The sequence below is a fragment of the Medicago truncatula genome, chromosome 8 (genome assembly GCF_003473485.1).
Source record: "Medicago truncatula cultivar Jemalong A17 chromosome 8, MtrunA17r5.0-ANR, whole genome shotgun sequence".
In the NCBI taxonomy this organism is placed as follows: Eukaryota; Viridiplantae; Streptophyta; class Magnoliopsida; order Fabales; family Fabaceae; genus Medicago; species Medicago truncatula.
Window position 1 is genome coordinate 24,282,387 of NC_053049.1, and position 22,933 is coordinate 24,305,319.

The 22,933-nt window shown below is 30.5% G+C and overlaps 3 protein-coding genes across 3 annotated transcripts; 1 reads left to right on the forward strand and 2 right to left on the reverse strand.

Moving 5' to 3' along the window:
- Window positions 1-4,563: 4,563 nt before the first annotated feature.
- LOC11413544 (30S ribosomal protein S20, chloroplastic) lies at window positions 4,564-6,447 on the reverse strand. The gene is made up of 2 exons (XM_003628506.4): window positions 6,090-6,447; window positions 4,564-5,021 (listed from the first exon to the last, which is right to left on the reverse strand). The coding sequence occupies exons 1-2, from the start codon at window positions 6,378-6,380 to the stop codon at window positions 4,791-4,793; spliced, it is 522 nt and encodes a 173-aa protein (XP_003628554.1). The 5' UTR covers window positions 6,381-6,447; the 3' UTR covers window positions 4,564-4,790.
- Window positions 6,448-7,418: 971 nt separating this feature from the next.
- Window positions 7,419-10,199, forward strand: LOC112417485 (L10-interacting MYB domain-containing protein). The gene is made up of 4 exons (XM_024773326.2): window positions 7,419-7,579; window positions 8,303-8,469; window positions 8,894-9,217; window positions 9,445-10,199. Exons 2-4 carry the CDS (start codon window positions 8,323-8,325, stop codon window positions 10,006-10,008), a joined length of 1,035 nt encoding a protein of 344 aa, XP_024629094.1. The 5' UTR covers window positions 7,419-7,579; window positions 8,303-8,322; the 3' UTR covers window positions 10,009-10,199.
- A 2,538-nt stretch (window positions 10,200-12,737) lies between these two features.
- LOC120577506 (uncharacterized) lies at window positions 12,738-13,277 on the reverse strand. The gene has a single exon (XM_039829066.1). The coding sequence runs from the start codon at window positions 13,275-13,277 to the stop codon at window positions 12,738-12,740; it is 540 nt and encodes a 179-aa protein (XP_039685000.1).
- Window positions 13,278-22,933: the final 9,656 nt, after the last annotated feature.

Here is a 22,933-nt window from a genome sequence, read left to right on the forward strand (position 1 = left end):
TCAAAACATTGTGTTTACATTATTTTATTTTCTTGCAAATTTATTTTTGAAGTCGTTTCCAATTTAACTTTGAAGTCATTTATGTTTGTATCTTTTAAATTAAAATCTTTTTGCATTCAAGTTCTTTCAATTCAATCCTCATTTCAATTTAAGTCATTTAATTTTTAAAACAAATTAAATCTAAACCTTTTTATACCCCATTTTCACCATAAAAACATGATATTTTGAATCAATCTTATGAAATCACGAGTCTATCTATTAACTTGTTCAGACTCCTTCTATTTTGAATTTGGTTGACTTTTTTTAGATAAAAAATATGGTATCCTCGTAAGTTTAGCTCAGTTGGTAAAGATAATGTATGATATATACAAGAGATCCGAGATTCAAACTCTGACCACAAAAAAAAAAAATATATGGTAAATGAATGATTAAGATATACTCAACCCTCGTAATATTCTTTGTGTGATTTTGTCTAACCTTAAGAGATAACATTGCTGATTCATTATGTTGAAAAGATACAAACAAAATATGTCCATCTTACCATTATCATATATGAATCAAACTATAGTCATATCCGACACTTCATCTCTATTAAAAAATGTAGGACTTATAATTTTTTTTATTTTAAACTAAAAATGAAGCCAATTGAGAAATGACTTGTGATTTCTTTTTTGAAAGAAAATGACTTGTGATTTCTAAAGAGAGATGCATGCATGTATGTATCAATCACTTAAAACTGTCGTCTGGAAAACGTAACCTATCTGTTCAGGGCATGTTTGATGATTAAAAAAAAAGACTTGATCAAATAAAATTCAGCTCAAGTTTGTTTCACTAAGTTTGTCATGTTCATGTTCCTATTAAAAGATGCAAAAAATATATATGGTAGTTTACCACACATTTAGAGTTTAGCATGACAAACTTTATCAGGAAAAGAAAAAAAAAGTTGAGCATGACAAACTTTGACCTGTATATTTTCCATTAGGCTAAAATATAGTTTTAGTCCATGTAAATATGACTCGTTTTGGTTTTAGTCCCTGTAAAAAAAAAAATTGTTTTTGATTCCTGCAAAATTTTTTGTTTTTTAAAATAGTCTCTGACCCCACTTTTGTGATGATTTGCATACGTGACACATTATAACTGAACCAATTTTGTAGTTTTTGGTCCCTGCAAAATATTTTATTTTCAAAAACAAAAAATTTTACAGGGACCAAAAACAATTTTTTTTATACAGGGATTAAAACCAAAACGAGGCATATTTGCAGGGACTAAAACTATATTTTAGCCTTCCCATTATTATACCCTCTTTTATGTGTGTTTTCTTTTTAACCATTCGGTTCTTAGAGGAAAATGATCTGGTAATTCGAAGTTCAATTAGTAGGTGAGTAAATTCTAACCAAAAATTTGTTCTTTCAGGAATCGAACTCAGGTTTCTCCAAACAATTCATCCTTAGTGAAGTTCGCTCAAATTGTTTCGTTAAGAGATGAGATATGTGCAACTAAGATTTCTCATTAGGTCACCTATTTTCTTATGTGTGTTTGGTGTGAAGGAAAAGCAGAAAGAAAAAAAATAAATAAACAACTGCGAGAAAGAAAAAAAAAAAGGGAGAGGACGATTTCTCCTCCTTGAGATAGAATGGAAATCAAATTTGATGAAGACAACTATACCATTGAAATTTGATTGGGTATGTACTCATCATATTTGTCATGACATATTTCTGTCTTAAAAGACAATTAACACACTCCATCCAAAAAATCAACACTATTTTTTTTTATACATATCTATTATATTAAACTAGCATAAAGAGTAACAAAAAAAAGCTAGCATAAAGACAAAGACTAATGTATCCATCAGCCCGCTTTTCAATTGCTGTTAATTGTGTTTATATATTTAAGAACGCTAACGACATACCTTTAACACATACTTTTTAACACATTCTATTTGATTGATTAAAATTTACATGGGTCTCATCAAATCATGTGGATCCCATATAAATTTGATGGATTCCATATGAATTTTAACCAATCAAAAGAGTGTGTCGAAAAGTATATGTTTTTTTTTTTTTTACAAATGTTAAAAAGTATATGTTAAAATATATTGCTGGTATTTCTCTTATAAACAAGCACATCATCTAATTTCTTTGATTTTTTGTTTTTGGACTTGGAAGCAATCAACTTCAGTAAAACTTTGGTTATCCTCATTGTTCCAAAAATTATCCAAGATGTGTATATCATGAACAACAGATCAATTTAATATTTAATTAGAAGGGGTTTGTTTCCTCTCTAAAAAGTCATCACTTCATGGATCTACAATGCGCATAAGCAGAGTCATGTGAATATGCATTTTTAGTATTCTTTTGTGAGGGAATTAGTCACTTTAGTTCTTGAATGAGAAAGGAGTAGTCACTTTAATTCCTGAATGTAGAGAAATTGCAAAACAGTCCTTGAATGTAGACTCTGTTGGTCAATTTTATGGACTAAAGTGGCTAACGGAGTCTACACTAGGGGACTAAATTGACTAACGGAGTCTACACTAGGGGACTAAATTGACTAACGAAGTCTGCATTCAGGGACTAAATTGACTAATAGAGTCTACATTTAGAGACTATTTTGCAATTTATCTGTATTCAGAGACTAAAGTGACGTCTCCTTTCCTATTCAGGGACTAAAGCGGCTAATCTCCCTTCTTTTATGTGTCAACTTACTTGATTCTTCAACTTTTTATTCCCTGTCCACATGTTTCTTTCTTTTCACTTGCTCTTTAATTACAAGCAAACAAAGCCTCAAACTAATATTTAGTTAAGAGAATGTAATCCCACTTCCTATCATATATTGTTCATCTAGTTAAAATTTCTAAGGAAAATCTTAGAAATCAATAAGATGGTATGAAAAGATAATTGTTTCTGCATTCACTTATCAAAAAGTAATCTCAAGTCTAATAAGAGATAGAAATAAATAATATAAAAAATATAAATTGTTTGAATTCTTTAAATTATTAAAGCTAATTTAAAATAATATAAATCTAAAGTAGAAAATTAATGTAAAATGATTCATTATTATTCAATATTTTCAAGTAATTTAAGCAGGATCTATGAGTGTGAAACTACCAAGTCTGGATAGAAGCCTATATATTCAGGCTTCTTTGCAAACTTTATGCTAGAGTAACCTCATAAATCTGGGTGACATCATACTACTTTTAAATTTAATAAGAAATTCATAAAGTTCCTCTCAAAAAAAGAAATAGATAAAGTTAAATGAAATCAAAATCTTGCAAAATGACCATTTAAATCAGAACAACTAAAGATTATTTTGAAAATCAAGATCTCTTAGAAAGGACCAGTTTAGAATAGTAACATGGCCAGCAAGCATTCCCTTCAGTCATCTTGTCAAACTCTGAGTTGTTAAAGAACAGAAGTAGTCATGGGCATGGGTCAGTTCTTATCACTATAGATAAAGGAGTTTCTTTTCCCACTCCTCAAAGTCACTTCAGAAATACACTTTTGAAAAAATACAATTTTTTTGTCCTGTTCCCAACAATTGGGAATGAAAGTAAATCCAAATAATTTGTTCTCCTAAGTACTCAACCCATGCCAAACCTCTCTGAAATGGCTAAAATTTCTAACTACATATATTTATACTTTTCAACCAGTTCTTCTCACACAAAAAATGTCTTTGTACTGAAATAAAAGATCAATTGAGCTCCACACCTTAGCTCACTGGCACCAAGATCTTTGTGTGCTAAATGGTGTTATTAATTATTTTTTTTAAGCAAAATAGAAATAAGATTAAAATAAAGAGGAAGTCTGCCAACACAGAAACGATTCAAGTTCCAACAACTCCCTAAACAGCAAGTCACAAACGCCCTTTCGGGTCGAACCAATCCGAACGTTGTTCAGATCGAGTGATGAACAAACGACGGAACACAGTCCACCGACGGTGCATGAAGCCACCGCGGCAGATACCAATGGTGTTATTAATTTGCTACTTAATGAAATTGATATAATCCTCCTCAAAGATCCTACTGTGTTAAAATATAATAAACCTGGAACAGGGAAGATAACTTAAAATGAAGTCTGGGTAATTATTTGTTGGCCTTGAATTTATGGCACATGTAAGATCCTTCATGCGCCAGTTACAAGGCCGGCCACAAGGGCGGATAACTAAGGCAGTAGTCACACCTTCGGCTGCAATTTTTTTTATCTAATACTAGGTATTAATATCTGGTAAAAGAAACTCCTATTTGTGTGACTTTTGAAAAACATCATTTTAGCTGGAGCAATTCAGTTTGATTTTTCTAACTTTTTCTCATTTAGTAGTTTTATGCCTCAAAAAAGACTCATGTGATCAACTTTATTATCGATTAAATATAAGTTAAACAAAATCAAGTGAGATTGCTGAAAGGCAGATCAGAAATTATATTTATAAATAGATATAGGATGTTGGCCATGTCAATATACCTTATCAATTTTGGTTTGCTTATTTGTAAATGTGGCTCAAGAGGGAGTGTTTATGGCATGATTGATGTGGGAAGCTACAATCATGAGCAAGACTACAATAACAACCAAGTTGTAACCAAAAGTAGTGCCATTAAGATTAAGGAGGCATGTAATGCAATGTAACGAAGAATACAACAATGACTAATTACGGAGATGCTGTTAACATCAAAGGGCGATTCTCTACATATGATAATACACTAAACCAATTTGAATTTAAGACAGAGAACACTAAAATACAATATTTGAACAGTGAGAAAAATGTGCGTTAAGTTCTCACTTTGGTACATATAAAAGGATTCAGACACTGGCTTGAGGCACAGGGGCATACCAGCCATGATGGATCTCTACTGCCTTCTTTCTTCTGGCAAGCCGAGACTTGCGATTTGCTCCTGTGTTTCTATGCAAAGTTCCCACTTTCACTGCTTTGTCAATTATAGAGTATGCCTCTCCAATCATCTTCTCAATTGAGGTGATTTCTTCTGCCTGTGCATCAGATTTCTTTTTAAGCAACTCCAGTGCTTCCAAAACCTACAGACAATTGAAAGTAAGATAACTAAAAAATCATTCCTGCAAATAAAACTACAAGTTGGTGTTGATTGTATCGATAATAACAATGCATGTTAACTTGAGTTTTGACAAGAATAATCAGTATAAGCACCTGCAATTATAACATCAGCTACCATGTCAGGGATTCTTATTGTTTGTGGAGTTTTATTATCTTACAGGTGAACTCATTTTTAAATTCAGTATTAATTGTATAACAATTAGACTTAGAAAAGCAAGCAGTATGTACAAGGAGCACTATCATAGTATATTACATCAACAGTCACACTAAAATATTATTATCGTATATAATCGTCAGAAACTAGAACTAAAGCATGGAGACTTCTCCTTCTAAACTGTTGAATTGTCAAACATGTTTGATGTTTCCAGTACCAGGGCTCAGCAACTTGAAACAATCAGAAAATGTTGCTTCTGCGTAACATTTTCCATTTTCTCTCCCACTATCCCATACTCTATCATATCATAATCTATTTCTCTTTTTCTCTTTCATTCCCTTCTCTTGCATATTATCAACAACAACAACAACAACCAAGCCTTTTCCCACTAAGTGGGGTCGGCTACATGATCAAATTACGCCATAGTGTTCTATCATAAACCATATTAGGATCCAACTCATTGACTTCTAAATCCTTTCTAATGGTTTCTCTAATAGATTTCTTAGGTCTCCCTCTACCTCTTTTAACCTAACTCTCGTCCATTTGATCTACTCTTCTTACGACGGCATCTACGGGTCTTCTCTCTACATGTCCAAACCATCTAAACCTATTTTGTACTATAGGTGCTACCCCCACTCTCTCTCTAATGGTGCCATTTCTAATCCTATCCCGTCTAGTCTTACCACCATCCTCATCTCCGCTACACTTTTCTTGCATATTATCAATGGTCCAAATTTCTCAAGGAAAGTTATATGAATTACACATTATACTGACACCAACCAACACTAACATGCCGACACCGATAATAATTCGAGAAAATGTCATAGCTATAATACAGCAATCTAAAATAAAATAGTTAAAGTTACAGTTATGGTACCTTCTTAGTACGGGTTCTAATCTCGGATTTACGAGCTTTGTTGTAAACGCGACGCCTCTCAGCCTGAAGAGCTTTCTTAATGGCGGAATCAACCTTCTTTGGAGCAGCCTCGCAAACAACAACAACACCACGCCTCTGGACCGTATTCAAAGAGAACGTACCTTGTGAAAGGACTCTAGATTGGGAAATGTTTCGGGAGAAACTTAGTGAACCGGAATTTGATGATGAAGTTAGGGTAAGGTTCTTCATTTTCGAAGGAAGGTTCAACAATGAACATGAAACTGAAGCCATATCTCTCTCTCTTTCTCTTCTCCGGTTCCTCTCTCTTTCTTATCCTTCAATTTCAATTGGATGAGGAGATTATGAAATGTTATATGATAATCTCCATACTACCCTTAACTGTATTTTTTTTTTTTTCCAACAAATAAAAAAGAAGTAAAATAGACACAAAAAAAAACTGATATTATATCAGGTTTATGAGAGAAGATGAAAAGTAAAAATCTGATATAATAGTTAAATAAATGATATCAATGTAAAGATGGGGCGCGGCTATGGTGCGTAAGAAAATTCTTATGCACCCTGTATAAATCCAGAAATGGTTTGTGTGAGGTACTTCAAAACCATTAGATATACTTAATGGTTTCCAGCATGATTTTTGTGAGTTGTAAAACCATTTCTGGATTTATGCATGGTGCATAAGGATTTCATTATGCACCATAATCGCACCCGTAAAGATGAAGTTATCAGGTAAAATGAATTAAAAAAGTGGATGACATGGTTAATTATGATTGGGTGTGTTGAAAAAGAGTGTTAGTGGGTGTGACCCTACCATTTTTCTTTATAGATTGTCTAGTCTGGTAAAGAAGTTCAATTTAAAAACATCGGAATGCCTAAACAAATATCAAACTTATATGAGGTGTTCACCACGATATAAAGGATGTCGCAACACAAAAATCTACCCCTAGTTCCATCCTAAGAAACTAAGGGCCTGTTTGAAACACTTTTTAAAAACACTTTTTTAATTTTTAAAAATTAAAAAAATAAAAACACACTTGATTACCTATTTTTAAAATATAAGTTTTGAAAAGTGTTTTGGGTTTTTTAGTTTTGGGAACTAAAAAAGTGAAATAGCTAAAATGTGTTTTGCTTTTCTACTTTTAGTTTTGAGTTTTTAAAATATAGAAAAAAAGAAGAAAATGTACCAAAAAAAAAAGAAAAAAAGAAAAAAAGAAGAAAAGAGAAAACACGGAGAAGTGGTTGTTTTCTCCAATGGCATAGTTGTAAATAGGTTTGAAGTCTAGGGGCATTTTTATTTTTTTATCAAAAATATTTGGATCAAAATTTCTCTCTCATTTTGCAGAAACACTCACGTAGAGAACACAGAGAACGAAAATGGCGATTCTCCGATCTCCGCCGCCGTGACTTTTCTCCGATCTACACCGCGCTTCTTCTTCTCCACCGCGCTTCTTCTTCTCTCCGGTTTTTTTCAGGTTACATCTCACACTTGATTTTTTCAGTTTTGAATTGCTTTCTGTTCTTTGATTCGGAATTTTGCACCTAATATAGCGATATTTTACTTGATTTTGTGTTTATTGGCGTTTAGATCTATGATTTTCAATATTAGGTTAATTTGTAATTTTTAGATTGTGGTAGAATTCGAAATTTGTAATGCTTTTTATATGTTGTTGTGTTTGATAAACTCTGATTCATTTTGATAAAAAACTTATTTGCAGCTTATATGATTGATATTTTCAGCTTATTTGCAGCTTATAGATCTGGATTAAGTTCCTGTCTAGATAAAAAACTTATTTGCAGCTTATAGCATAAGTGCTTATCATAATAAAACACTTATTTATAAGTATAAGCTATTTTTATAGCAAAATAGAAAGTAATAGAAAATAACGTTAAATTATTTTTCTAATTGCTATAAGCTGTTTTTATAAGCTATATTAAAGAACTAACAAATTATGAATATAAGTTGAAATCAACTCATGAAAATTGTTAAACATTATTTAATTATGGCTTCTATCAACTTGTATCTTTCAATGTCATTAATAAGTTACAATAATCACACGGATACCGGATACAAAACTCGCCAACGAAAATAATTTGAAAATCTGAAGTAATTGAACGTAACATGAGTCAATGTTGTGTTAGTGCTAGACAGTGGACATGACTTCATGAATCACGATTAATTATTTGAAGTGGTGCAGGTAGAAGGATTTGAAGTAGTATGAAAAACACTAGCCACCGTCCACGTTTCACTGCTCCTGCCTCCTCATTTGTTGCGCCTGCAGCCTCTTCATCAGTCGTGCATGCCTCCTCCTCGGTCGCTCCTGCTTCTTCTGGTGCGCCTGCCACTGCTGCTGATGCTACACAGGTAACCTACCTTCATCTCAGCCCCATGTATGCAAAATATTCTCATTCATCTACTGCAGTTGCACTACACCGACTCTATTTTGTTTTAGTGAGGCGTCACAGTTTAGTCATTAATTAAAATGTGCCTTAGTTGGTTGAGTAGAGCAGATAAATGTTTATGAACTAGTCCCTTGAGTCTCGATTTCCAAGCAATTTGATTATGAGACTTTTGTCTGTTTATGAACTAGTTATAAAATGTACGTTAAACTTTGGTTCCATGAGTCTAATAAAACTGTGCACACAAGGAATAAAACACAAATGAACTCTCTATTGCTACCTTGATTTTATTTGTTCCCTCTGCTGCTACTTTTATAGGACATAAGTTGTTATGAGAACTAATATTACTCAATGCTTATTCTAAATTGTAATGCGTATTTTTATGATAGATGACAACTAATGTTGACATTAATGAGACAAAGCTTTGGCCTGATTTTGTAATGAAAGTTTTCATTGACATAATGGTTGATGAAGTTACAAAAGGAAATATGCCAAATGGTGTGTTTCATACTAGAATATGGTCCTCAATGACGTATAAGTTGAATACCATAACTGAACGACTGTATCAAGCTGATAAACTAAAGGCAAAGATGCATAGGTTGCGAGCCATGTATCGTGAGTTCTATTCACTGAAGCAGAACACAGGATTTGGCTGGAATGCTGAAACAAACACTGTTACTGCAACTGAAGAAGTCTGGAAAAATTATCTGAAGGTACGACTTAATTGAATTTTACCACTTTTAATGGGTGATATGATGTTTGCTGCTTAGTTACATTGTTTTTCATGCTTCTGTTAGTGACATGATGTGTGTATCACATTTCAATACCCTTGTTGGAATTATGATAAATCCAATACGGTATATATAATCATTTGTTACATATTGGATTCTTGCTCATTCTTGATAAATTCAATATTGATGATATGCATATATCATTTCAGGTACATCCCAAAGCTGCACAGTTTCAAAAGAAAGGGTGTGATCATTACAAGTTGCTGGATATCATATTCAACAAAAATAATGCAGCTGGAGTACTTCATCATTCATCTACCCAAGACCCACCAAACACAGATGACGAAAATGAGCTTGATGATCAATACATTAACAATGGGAATGGGAGTGCTAATCATGTGCATGTTGATAAGGATAGTTCATATGATGATCTACATGAAGTTGAGCGCATCACACGCAGTGAAAAGCAACAGATTCATGTGAGATCCAAGAAGGAGTCTACATCACATCATATGAATGAGGCACTTGCAGCATGGGCTCAAGTTTCTTTGGTAAGAGCTGATAGGTTAAGAAGGGATAGGAGTGCAGAGGCTACTTCGCGTGTAACTTTGGATTGTTCTCTTACCAAGTGTGTGGCTGCTCTCGATGGACTAGAAGACATTTCAGATGATACCTATGAAAAAGCTTTGGAAAAGTTTAAGGATTCTGATTGGAGGGAAATGTTTATCGCCATGCCTAATGAGAGGAAGCGTGGATGGATGCTTAGGCTCTAAGGATATAACCTGTATTTGTTTAGGTTCTAGTGATGAGACATACTTATCATCTTTAGTGATCAGACATACTTATCTTAGTATTTGTTGAACAATTGCTTGTGTGTTTATTTACATGATGTTGCTGAGAATTGATATTGTAAAACCTTTTATTTTCCTCTTATCGAGTATCGTGTTTTTAAGTTTTATTGTTACTTTGTATGACAGGTTATAACTATAACTGATATTGAAAAAAGTGATGATTCTACTTCTGATACAAGTGATGATGAATTTTTGGACTTTGTCTTATGTGGTATCATTTATGACTATCATCAGAAACACTTTGACAAATCAAAGGTTTTGACATCTTCATTGTCTGGTCGTGAGTTTGTTGCTGAAGTGTTAAATGGTTCTGGAACTAGCTGTTTTGATCTATTTCGAATGAAGAAAGAGTGTTTTCTTAATTTCTGTAATGAACTGAGAGACAAGAACTACTTAAGTGACTCGAGGGATGTGCTTGTTGAAGAGAAAGTTGCTACATTCTTATTCATAATTGGTCATAATGTTCGTCATAGAGTTGCTTCAAACCGTTTTCAACATTCCACAGAAACAATCTCACGCAATTTCAAGGAAGTATTAAGGGCAGTGTGTCGATTAGGAAAAGAACTGATAAAGCAAGAGTCTATGGAGTTGCCTAATAGAATTAAGAATAATCCAAAATATTATCCTTGGTTCAAGGTATGTGTGTAATTCATATTATTGTTATTGTAGTTGTATCTTTATTTCACATAATTTAATCATTTATGCGTTCATATTATCAAAGATATTTGGTTGTTGTTTAATCATCCGTATAATTTGAATTATGCCTTGTAGAATTGCATAGGTGCAATTGATGGTACACAAATAAGTGCATGGGCTCCTGCTGAGAAACAAATTTCATGCAGAGGTAGAAAGGCAACAATCACTCAGAATGTCATGTGTGCTTGTGATTTCAACATGATATTTACATATGTATATTCGGGATGGGAAGGAAGTGCACATGATTCTAAAGTTTTACTTGATGCAATTACAAATCCAAATGCAGGATTTCCTTGGCCACCTAAAGGTAAGTATTAATATCTAACATAAAGTTATACAATTATATTGAGTATGGAGTTTTGTTAGTTATTTTGCGGATGATTGTTTTTGTTTGCTTATTTGATGTTTATGTTATCGACATTAATATGCTATAATATTTTTATGTGTTTCACATTTTACAATTTTGTATCGCTTGAACAAATTATGACTTCATATCTAAAAAAATTATTTATTTTGTGACTAAATTCTACATTTAACTATAGTACTTGAAATTTAATTTGATTGGTAACTAAGGATAAAATTGTAAGAAAAATACAATTATATAAAAGGTAATATAATTTATATAGGTTAAAAAAAAAATTAAAAATTTGATTACCAAACAAGTTTTCTAATTTTTTATTTTTTAAAACTGTTTTTGAAAATTATATCACCAAATGGATTTTCTAATTTTTTCATTTCTAAAACAGTTTTGAAAAGTCACATTACCAAACAAGTTTTTTCTTTTACTCTTCTTGAAATCCCTTTTCTAAAATTAGTTTTTAAAACATATTTTGAAAACTAAAAACAAAAAGTGTTCCAAACAAACCCTAACTCTTTTTCACATCCGGATTCTATAAACACTTACATGTTTTACAATTCTTAGTATTATGAAACGCATTAAATATAATCAGTATAAATGTTTTGCTAAGCGTGGAAAATATATGTGAACATGATTTTATAACTAAAGTTGTGAGAATATGTAAATTCTACGTGAAAATAAATTCAAGTAATTATTGGTAACTAGTATAATGACCCGTGTCAGCACGGGGAAATAAAAAACTTTTTTTATCATATGTATAGATTTTATATTTTGTTATCTTAAAGTTATAATTGTGGTTATAATTTAAATTCGATATGAAAAATATATAATCTTAATTTTTGTATATATTTTGAAATATCTAAACATTGCATATAACGATAAAAATATTTGGATTATTATACCTATACTAATTATTTGTAGTATAAGATGCACTCATTGTTAAACTTAGCATATGTAATTTTCTTGCAAAAATACGCCGACGTATTGTGTAATAATATTTGTTGACAAAACGTATTTTATTAATCATAAAAACTAATTTTTTTTTTTATATATAATAGTCATTGTCACATGCATACACGTAGTCGGTAAATGCAAACGTTTAATTTTTTTACGGGTGTGTATAAATATAGTTTGGGTTACAGAAACGCCGATTGTTATTTGTTATTAATTTTTACAAAACAAATGGTCTAATGTAAATATTGTATTTTAGGGGTAACAACGATGTAAAAAAAAAAACGGTTCCGCGGATTGTTAAACCTGAAAAGTGCATGAATTAATAGTCAATGGCAGGAAGATCTGCTTATATAAAAATTGCATGTCTATAATGACCAGTACGCCTTACAAAGAAATTAAAAGAAAAAAAAAACAACTTTCAATCAATGCGCAACTTTAGTTTTCTAAATTATAGCAACGACAATTCTAAAACATAACCAATGATCATACTTTTTAAAAAAACTTTTCTAGAAGTAACTCGAGAGACAGCGACATAGAGTTGCTCATGCGTGAACACAGACTTAGGAAGATAAACTCCCACTCGAGATAAAGATTGACCCTGACTTTTATTTATTGTCATTGCAAAACAAAGCGTCAATGGAAATTATCTGCGCATGAATTTGAAGGGTAGTCCTGGATCACTCGGAATAAGATTCATCCTAGGAATGAATACCTTGGTACCTGCCCTTTTTCCTGTAATTACGGTAGCAGCTATCGTGCTCTTCCCTAGATGTGTAACTGTCAGCCTCGTACCATTACACAGTCCATTGGCTTGATCGATGTTTCTCATCAGCATAACTGGACATCCCACCTTTAGTTTCAACCGGTGATTTGGAATTCCAGAGCTCTTAATACCATTAAGGAATTTCGTTGTGAACCACTCACTTTGGACATCAGAATTTTCACCCGAGCGACAAACAGAATCAGAGTTTAAATACTCTTTCTCTTCACCTGGAATCAGTGACATCATATATTCGTTAACATGTTCAACTGAATCAAGCGTTGGTGCAAGTATTCCCCTTTTTTGGAAAAATAGCGGGTCACCAAGGTTATCATTCAAATCAAGATACACAAAGTCTATAAGTGACATCAACAGATTTGTTGTGTCCGATATAAGCAAATCTTCAGGAATTTCTACCTTCATTTCACCATTCTCATCCGAAGCGTTGTTGCCGTCTCCAATTCAGAGTATCCACTTGCCAAAATTAGCAATTTCTTTCTGCTCTGCAGGTACCAAAGATGCACCCAATCGCATATTAACAGTAAGCGTCAACACATTAAAATAAGCACATATCTGTGATGAATTGATTGATGCATCAACAATATCCTGCCTCGTTCCTTTTCGGACAACAGGCAATATCTGCCTGATATCACCACCTAAAACTATTGTCATTCCACCAAATGGTTTAAACTTGTTTAGGGGATCATTCTTGGACATGATATCACGCATTGATCGGTCAACTGCCGCAAAACACCATCAGTGCATCAATGGAGCCTCATCCCAAATTATCAACTTTGCAGCACGCACCAGGTCTGTCCTAGGACTATCCTTTTCCATCGTAAGCGATGATGCCTCATAATCTCAATAGGGACTGTCAACGTCGAGTGTGCGGTTCTTCCTCCTGGTAATAGAAGAGTCATTATACCGCTAGATGCAGCATTCAATACAATTAACGCATTCGATCTAACAGCAGCCGACAATGTTTTCATATAAAGGTTTTTCCAATACCACTGTAACCATATAAGAAAAAGAAACCATCGTCGTCAGAACCAACGAACTCCATGATCTTTTCATGCAAATATCTTTGTTCATCAATCAACATCAGTAACATATCAGCATGTGTCTTTTACAGTTCATCTTTGTTGTAATTTAGCTCATCAACGATAAGCTTGTTTGTGAAAGTTGGCATGTCTGCTGTGTTTGGCCTGGGTATAGATTTGAAGTCAGTAAGCGACTCTTCGTTTTCCTGAAGCAGCATTTCAATTTCAATCAAACAAAGGTTCTTCAAGTCATCGTCACTGATACGAAGATCTGTATATTAAATGCAAAGTAACGAAATTAATATTAACACCTTTGCATGCATTTGTGTGCACGTTGAAGAGAAAGAAAAAATATTAGCTTTATATGAAAATCCTTTATATTTAAACTTATCAGCCTAAAAAATGTAGAAAATGTTGAATGGTATCATAGAGTTAGTAACTCTTAGTTTTTTCTTTACTATATCCTAAAAAAGGTACCTTTTAACTACTTAAACTACTCTAATCAGCCTTTACTATATCCTAAAAAACACACCCCTCGAAAACAACCCTGTCATCAAGGTTGGAATGTGCTAAATTTCTTAATGTGTAATAGTCATCATATGTATCACCCTTATCCCTATTTTTTATTAGTGAAGTACTGTTTTGATTCTCACTTTAATTTGAACTCTTTGGTTCCACCAAGATTTTTTACTCCTAGCTAGGTCCAAAACCTATTAATTCTTCCGGTGTCTCTTTTGCTACTTTTCTAATCTCATATGTCATCTTGTTCCACGTATCATTTTCACTTCTATGTAGCTTCACACAGCCTTCCTTCAAAATCTTTTGCAGGAAAAACTTTGGTTTTGATCCTTTAAATGTCACCACTTGATCCTTGTTTCCCAATCATAGCCTCTCATCTCCGCTCTTATCTTAACCCTTACATCCATAACCAATACTATATGTTGGATGGTCAAACTATCTCCATGTAAAACTTTAAATTCAAACAAATATTTCTGTCATAATTCCTAATAAGAAATAAATCTATTTGAGAACATGAAATCCCACTCTTGTATGTAATAAATTTCCTTTTTATTTTCCTAAAGTAAGATTAAAAGACAAAAAAAAAAATCTAGGATGAATTTACCCAAGATGGGTAAACACTCATAACATTAAAATGTCTTATTTCCTTTAAAAAAATAAAAAATAAAAAATAAAGATGTCTTATTAAACTAAAAATTTGTGGGATACAATCAAATCTCACATCCTCTTTACATCCACAATATCCTTTTTCAATTCCTTATCCACAATAATGCATACATCATTTCTCGATCTAACTTTTCAAGTTTATCAATGCTTATATCTTGAACTATCTAATTCTTTCGCCTTTTCACCTACCCACATAGTTTTTTGCTGGCACATAAAATTAATCTTCATTTTAGTCATAGCGTCAACTATTTCCATATATGTGATCTCAAAAAAAAAACTATTTCCATATATATTCAAATAAGAGTACCTTTATTCCATGTTCTAAAACAGATCATACTCTCATTAACTAACTTGTTTACCCACACTCGTTCACAAAGATGTGGAGACCCTTGCTTATTTTTTACTGCATTCAGGCAGCGATGTATCCATCCTTGCTCATTTAACATTGTATTTGAGCTATACAACGCGTTTCTTCTACGCATTGACCCAGTTTCACACTATTATTTACTTGGTCCATGTCATAGAGATTTAAAGTGTTTCAATTAAATTCAAGTGTTCAAATTTTAATTAGTAGAATCTAGTCCAAGTCTTGAAATTTTTATAATATAGAATGCAATTTAATTATATATATTTTTAAGATTTGTTTTAAAAAAAGTTACGTGTAATTATTTATTGATCCAACCTAATGAAACTTGATTGTATCGGGTAATAGATTATAATGAAAACCGACTCATTCCGTGAACACCTGTAGGCGTGGATGCTGAAGCATGTTTGCTTAATTTCTTTTTAAATAGTTATCATCATCCATAATTAACTTTTTTTTATACCCATGACGATCACAAACTTATGTTTGCTTAAATTTAATTTTTTTTATTGAATGATTTTTCTTACAAACGACGAAGGAATTAAATGATTGTATTTTCTACGTTAGTGGTCATAATTGATTGATTTTAATTCCCTCATCAATGAAACTCTCTTCATTTCATTAAAAAACAATGACATATTGAAAGTGCTCATCCCACTTTTACTTAAAAAAAAGTTATTTTTTAGGACAAAAAACAGGTATATTTTTATTTTATTTTTCAGGAGAAGGAGATGATTTGCATGATATAGTATGAGTTAGACTACCCTTTGTATTCTCTTTTATTATGTATTAATTTCCTTATTAAAACTCAAACATTTAAATATTCAATTGTTATTCTTTATCTTTTGATAAAATATCTTTTTTAATTATGATTAATGCACATTAGGATTATAGAAATCAATACTTTTTTAATGATTTCAATAAAAAAAACTATAATAAAAACAATAAAAATCGAAATTACCGTAAATAAAAAACTATAATAATCATTTATAAGTATAGTAGAAATTTCCACAACTAATTAGTTACCTTATTTTTAACTTTCATTTAAAATTTAAGGTTGACCATAATTTTTTTCCTTTGAATTTTAAATTAGCAACCACATAATATCAAATAAGTTATTTGTCCCAAATTTTTTATTTCATACTTTGATTGATTCTCTTAATTCCGAGAACTTGCTTGGTTTGATTTTTTTAAATGATGGTTCAATGATCTATTGTTTACCAAGAATAGTAGAAACATGAATTGAAGAACGGGATGAGGGTCAAGATTAAATAGAAATAAGAAAATGAGACATACATATTCATTTTTTTTAAGAAGACATACATATTCATTATTGAGTGATTTAAAATATTCTTTGAATTTGTTTTTTGTGACTGCCTTGATTGAAGCATTTCAAATTTTCTACTTTGTTTACTTTTAATGCAATTAATTCTTAATTCATGAGTTTTATTTTTTTAAATAAAAGAGGATTTTTTTATGATGGTTTGAAAGTTATTCAATGGTGATTGACTATGGAAAACAAAAAATTTGTTATATATTTATAAATGATTTAAAGAATACCGTGAATTTTTAAGATATCCTTGATTGCAGCATGTCAAAGTTTCAACAATTCATCAATACTTCATCCGTTTCATAGTACATTTCATAATTTTACAATATGCATTATTCACATTACTTACTTTGACCACATTTTTTTAACTAATATACAAATGTTAGCATGTAAGATGTTGTTTGATTTGTCTCAATGAATATTTTCAAATAGGATTATTAAAGTAGGTGTTTATTTTTGAAAAAAGAAAATAAGATTTTTTTTTATGCTTATTTAAAGATTATTGACCATAAAAAAGGATAAATATTAGAATTAATGCATATATATCTTGCACATTAATACATATACAATTCTACAAATGTACTTGTTGGATCCAATTAAGCACCCAAACTTAGGAGCTTCGTTGTTAACCGTCTTAGTCTCTATTTTGACATCACAATGTTAGGTTTGTTTGAAGTCTAATTCGAAATGTTTTTGAGGCAAAATATCATATGATCCAAATATAAAATCAAACACGGTTAACTTTGACTTGGATGAATCTTTTGAAGAAAAAAAAAATCCAATCAAATATAATGCACTATAATTTGGATCAATATTTACATATCCAAAATAAAGTAAAAAAAAACTCTTTTAATGTTAATAATATAAAGGAACAATAGATTAATAGGTTTGATAAAAAAATAGATTAAACTAATAAGTATTATTAAAAAAAATTGGAAACCCTTTTCATTTCATTTTATCACAAGTTGATAAAATTTGACACACACACACCCATAAGAGTAAAATGAAGTATCAAAAAAAAAAAATAGCAAATAATAGATTAATGTAATAAATTTGTAAAAGTTTAGTCTAGTGGTAAAAAGACATATCTTAGATATTAAAGACATATCACCAAATTAAATCAACTTTTGATAAAATGAAATTAACCGCTTTTCCAAAAAAGATTAATATAATTATTTTAAAAATGTCTTTAGGTTTAAATTTTTTAAAAAAGATCAAAGTATTTTTATTCATAAATATTTCATTTTTTTTATAAAAAAGTTAGTAAACAAATTAATCAATTTATTCATAAAAAATTAAATACATTATACATAACAATTATTATTAAAATTTGTCATAATCTTCTCATTAAAGCTAATTATTATTTGAAATCTTATAATAAAATGACTTATTTGAAGACATCATTATTCATTAAGGAAAATATTCTCATAAAAATTATTGTTTATTCAAAATATTACAATTTGATGACTTGTTTAGGAAGTTTGTATCACGTTAATATTTTTTTTGGTTACAGAGGGAAATATCACATTAATATATTTTATTAAATAATTATATTTTTATTATTACTTTGTTACTTGTATTTATTTGATTGGTTGTATATAACTTTTTTTTAAAGAAATATTGGTTGTATATAACTATTAATTATTATGTGAGAGTTCACCTTAGAATTTCTTACGTGAAAAGTGTTACCGAGGGTGTCGATAAAAACTCGTGAAAAAATAATCTAAATTCATGCACATGTAATAATATACTTGTATTATTCATGTACATGTGATATACAATTAATAATTACAAATCATGAAGAAAAAGGGGCATAATTTCCAATATATAAATACAATCTTCAGTTTCTTTGTCATTCTCGTATTTGAAAAAAAATAAAATAAAGAAATAGTGCACTATTTCTTAATACACTAAATTCAAACGCCTCATTATCAATGTCTTTTGCAATGCTCCATCATATGACTCTTCTTCCTCATAAACGACTTTTTGTGCGTCACAATTTCTAATCACTTTGTCTCCCTGTCTAAACTAAAAAACAATAAAAGATATAAAAATAAAAGCTTTATGTAATCTAAATTAAAAATGAACACGGCAATATATGTTAATGAGAATAAGAGATTAACATTTTTCAATCACATATAAACCAAAGTCTAAAAACAAAAACAACGAAAATTGAAATTATTATTCAAATAGAAGTCATAGAAAATAATATGAAAATAAGAAAATAAAGAACAATTCAACAAAAAATTTGAGTTTATAGAGACTTTCAGAAAATTTGTGTTGCATTTTCCATGTGATGTAAAACTTGTGAGTATCATAAACAATATTTATAGGAAAAATCATCAAGTGGAAATAAAACTTGTGAGTATAATAAAACATTTTATAATATAAATAAATGATATGATTAATTTAGAGAAAAAAAAATTGATGCAAAAGAGTGCGATTTGGTTTCCTAAAAAAAAAAAAAAAGGTTATCTCATTTAGGAAATAAAAAATTGAAAAATTGCTCCTTTCGTTTGCATCCAAAAAAAATTATTGGTTGTTCATTATGATTGCATTCAAAATATATATATATATATATATATATATATATATATATATATCGACAATGTTTATTTGATTTTCAATGGCCTAATACAATTTTGGTGTCATCATATAGTTACACACAACATAAACAAAAAAAATTTGGTAAAAAAAAGATAAAAAAAAAAAAAAAAATGGAATCAAACAACCTTATTGTCCATTAAAACCATTTCCAAGGAGTAATGAAGTTGATCCTTTTTCATATCCCTCACAAACCAAAGGCGAACGACTCAAACCCTAATATTCCAATTTTCTTTGGAAGGGGATATATCAGAAATCAAGTCAATCTTTGGTGCCATTTCAGCTTAACCGAGAGATACGAAAATTACGCAAAGAAAAAGAAAGGAATATGAAAGACAACTGCAAAACAGAGTTGTGGTGTGAAGAAAGTGTTGGCCAATAGGTCTACTTTATAATAGATTTTAGAGGACAATTAAGTAAAAATTTATTATCAATATGTTCGTAGCCTTTTTAAAAAAAAAAAGTTTGTAGCCGAAAATAGAAAATCAATAGGTCATAAGGTTTTTTTTTTTTTTTGTTCGGATTGCAAAGAAAGTTGCTCAATAGGTTGTTGTTTAGTTTAGAAAATTTTAATCTGATTTTAATACCAATAAATTCCAATAACCCGTATTTATTTGGGTCAAATAAAAAAGCTACAAATCAAGAGCAAATAATATCTCTTGCAATGTTTATTCGAGAAAGTTTCAATTTGATTTATAACTAACAATAAATTCCAAAACCTATTTATTATATGTTCAAACAAAAAGAGGAACACATCTATGATAAACTAAAAAATCAACCTATTTATTTGGGTCAAATAAAAAAGCTGCACATCTATGAGAAAAATATACAATTTGATAGGGTATCATTTGATCAATGTTACAATAAAATTTTGTATTAGATAAACTATTATTAAATTTATAAAATATAGATTTTACTACTTAATAAAAAAAAAATTCACGGATTGGCAAAAAAAAATCAATTTGGTAGGGTTTCAATAGGTCAATGTTGCAATAATATTTTGTATTAAAAAAACTATTATTAAATTTATAGATTTCATTGGTTCACAAAAAAAATCATCGATTGGCCAAAAAAATAACCCGTATAACATTATTTTTGTTTTGTTTTGAATAAACACTATTATACGGTATTGTTTTGAATAATAAGTGTTTTTTTTCTAACATTATTAATAAAAAACAAATATTAAATTTTATATTAAAAGTGTAACTTTTGAAACTTTTAAGAGATTAAATGCACATTTTTTTTTAAATTAAATTTTATATTAAAAGTATAACTTTTCCATATTTGTTTTGCAATCATTAAAATTAAAAATATTATAATAGCTCACATTATTATTGTGAATATAAAAATGAAACAATTTTACATTTCATTAAATTCTTTCGATATCAATACTTTTAATCAAATCGTATTTTTATTATTTGACATATATCAATGATTTGATCTCTTTGACATTAAAATATTTAAATTTTATTATTATATCTATTTTATCCATAATATTTAGTATTGTTTTATTTAGATTTTAGTTATATTTATATTTATAATATTTCCTTTTTGAATTATATTACTACAATTGCATATTTTATATTTCAGGAATGAATATTGGATGGATTGAGTCTTGGAGCAAAAGAAAGAGGATTGAAGCTGATTCGGTGCAGAAATATGAAGATTCGATGACAAAATATGTCTCCCCCAAAGTTAGAACCTCGCCACGGCCCGTGCTAGGCTTGGCACGGCCGTGCCACCTTCCAGTGCCTCTTTTGCTGCTTTTGCTTAGATTTTAAGCTACTCTATTTTTAGCCCGAATGTAATAGCTTAGATTTTAAGTCGAACAAATGCTATAAATAGAGTAGCCATCCATCACAAATAATCATCTTTTCTTGGAATGCAATATGTGACAATTGTCTTTCTAATAAAAGTTCATTTTACTTTCTTGTTATTTACTTTTATGTTTTCTCTCTTCTTCTCCTTGTCTACAATGAACGTCAGTGAGTAGACTTCTCTTGTCTTGAGATTGTTGGATAAGTCTAATGACATAATCCTAATCAAACCAAGCTTTAAACCTTAATCTTATGTAACCCTAATTCCTTATCTAAATTCACCGCTTTAACATGGATCAACCATTATCAAACTGTGGAAACGAAAGTGGAGGGTTTGATAATTGTTTATCCATCATCTCAAATATCAATTCATAAAACGAAAGTGGAGCTTTGATATTCGAACAAGTGAATTTAGACAAGGATTGCAAAGGCAGCGAAATAGTCTTTGCAATCTTTGAGACATATAGTTTCGATCTTCAAGGGAACTAATAATGATCAAGTCAGCGAAATAGGCTTGGTTGTTAGAGGAACCAAAATCTAATAGTAATCAAGTCAGTGAAATAGGCTTGGTTGCTAGAGGAACAAAAGAGAAACTGTCTTGAGAAATTAGGTCTAACATAAAGTTATAAGTTTAATAGTTTGGTTTGAGAAGGATTTGTCGTTAGGATGAACCAATAACCCCAAGGCTTTTATCTTTTATTATTATTTTCTTTTAAATATATAAAAATACAACTTTCTACTTTCTATACTTTAATTCTAATCATTGTTAAAAGATAATTGAATTCATAACTCCCTGTCGGAACGATACTCTTATTTTACTACTTCGATAGGACCGTGCACTTGCGGTTTTATCCCATCAAGTTTTTGGCGCCGCTGTCGGGGAGTTATTGTAATTTGATTAACTTTTTAATAGTGGTTAGTCTAAAAAATAAATAAATAATAATAATAATAATAATAATAATATATATATTTATAAAATATTTTTTTTCCTTTTCTTATCTTTTTATTTTTTATTTCTTATATATTTATAAAATATTTTATTTCCTTTCCTTTTTTTTTATTTATTTTATCTCTCTCTCTCTCTCTCTCTCCATCTTATTCTCTTTTATTTCATTTTGAACTGTTCTGATTTCAGGCATGGCTCAAAACTATTATCCTTGGACTCCTTCCCCTGTTTTTCCTCCTTGTTATGGAATATTTGGTCATACTGGTCAACTGGGTCGTGTTGTTAGAAGTCCTGAGCAGGTAACCTATGCTCATTATAATCAAGGGTTTAGGAACGATCAATTTTTTCAAACCCCTCAAAATCCTTTTGGACAACAAACAACACCACCTGATTTTGAAAATAACCAAGGAGTCCCTCAAAGATCCAACTTGGAACTTTTGCTAGAAAATCTTGTATTAGATAACTCTAGGCATAACAAAGAATTTGAATTCCAAGCTAGAAATTTGAAGGACTCTCTCGATAGGCTTTCCTCAAAAGTAGATTCTCTTTGTACTCACAACAAAATGCTAGAAATTCAAATCCCTCATGTAGGCCATCAAGTAGCCTCTCACTCCCAAACCTCCGGAATCCTTCCGAGCCAACCTAAGGCTAACCCAAAGGTTCAACCGAATGATGTTACACTTAGGGATGGTAAACAATTAGAGGTAGAGAGTGAAAAGCCACAAAGTGAGAAAGTTGTGATAGAAAGTGAAAAGCCTAACATATCACCACCTTATGAGCCAAAAATTCCTTT

Coding starts and splice junctions, on each gene's coding strand:
- LOC11413544 (XM_003628506.4), bottom strand. CDS start 6,380: ATGGCTTCAGTTTCATGTTCATTGTTGAACCTTCCTTCGAAAATGAAG. Junction 5,022..6,089: donor TTAGAACCCGTACTAAGAAG/GTACCATAACTG, acceptor AATTGTCTGTAG/GTTTTGGAAGCACTGGAGTT.
- LOC112417485 (XM_024773326.2), top strand. CDS start 8,323: ATGAAAAACACTAGCCACCGTCCACGTTTCACTGCTCCTGCCTCCTCA. Junction 8,470..8,893: donor CTGCTGCTGATGCTACACAG/GTAACCTACCTT, acceptor TTTTTATGATAG/ATGACAACTAATGTTGACAT. Junction 9,218..9,444: donor TCTGGAAAAATTATCTGAAG/GTACGACTTAAT, acceptor ATATCATTTCAG/GTACATCCCAAAGCTGCACA.
- LOC120577506 (XM_039829066.1), bottom strand. CDS start 13,277: ATGAAGGTAGAAATTCCTGAAGATTTGCTTATATCGGACACAACAAAT.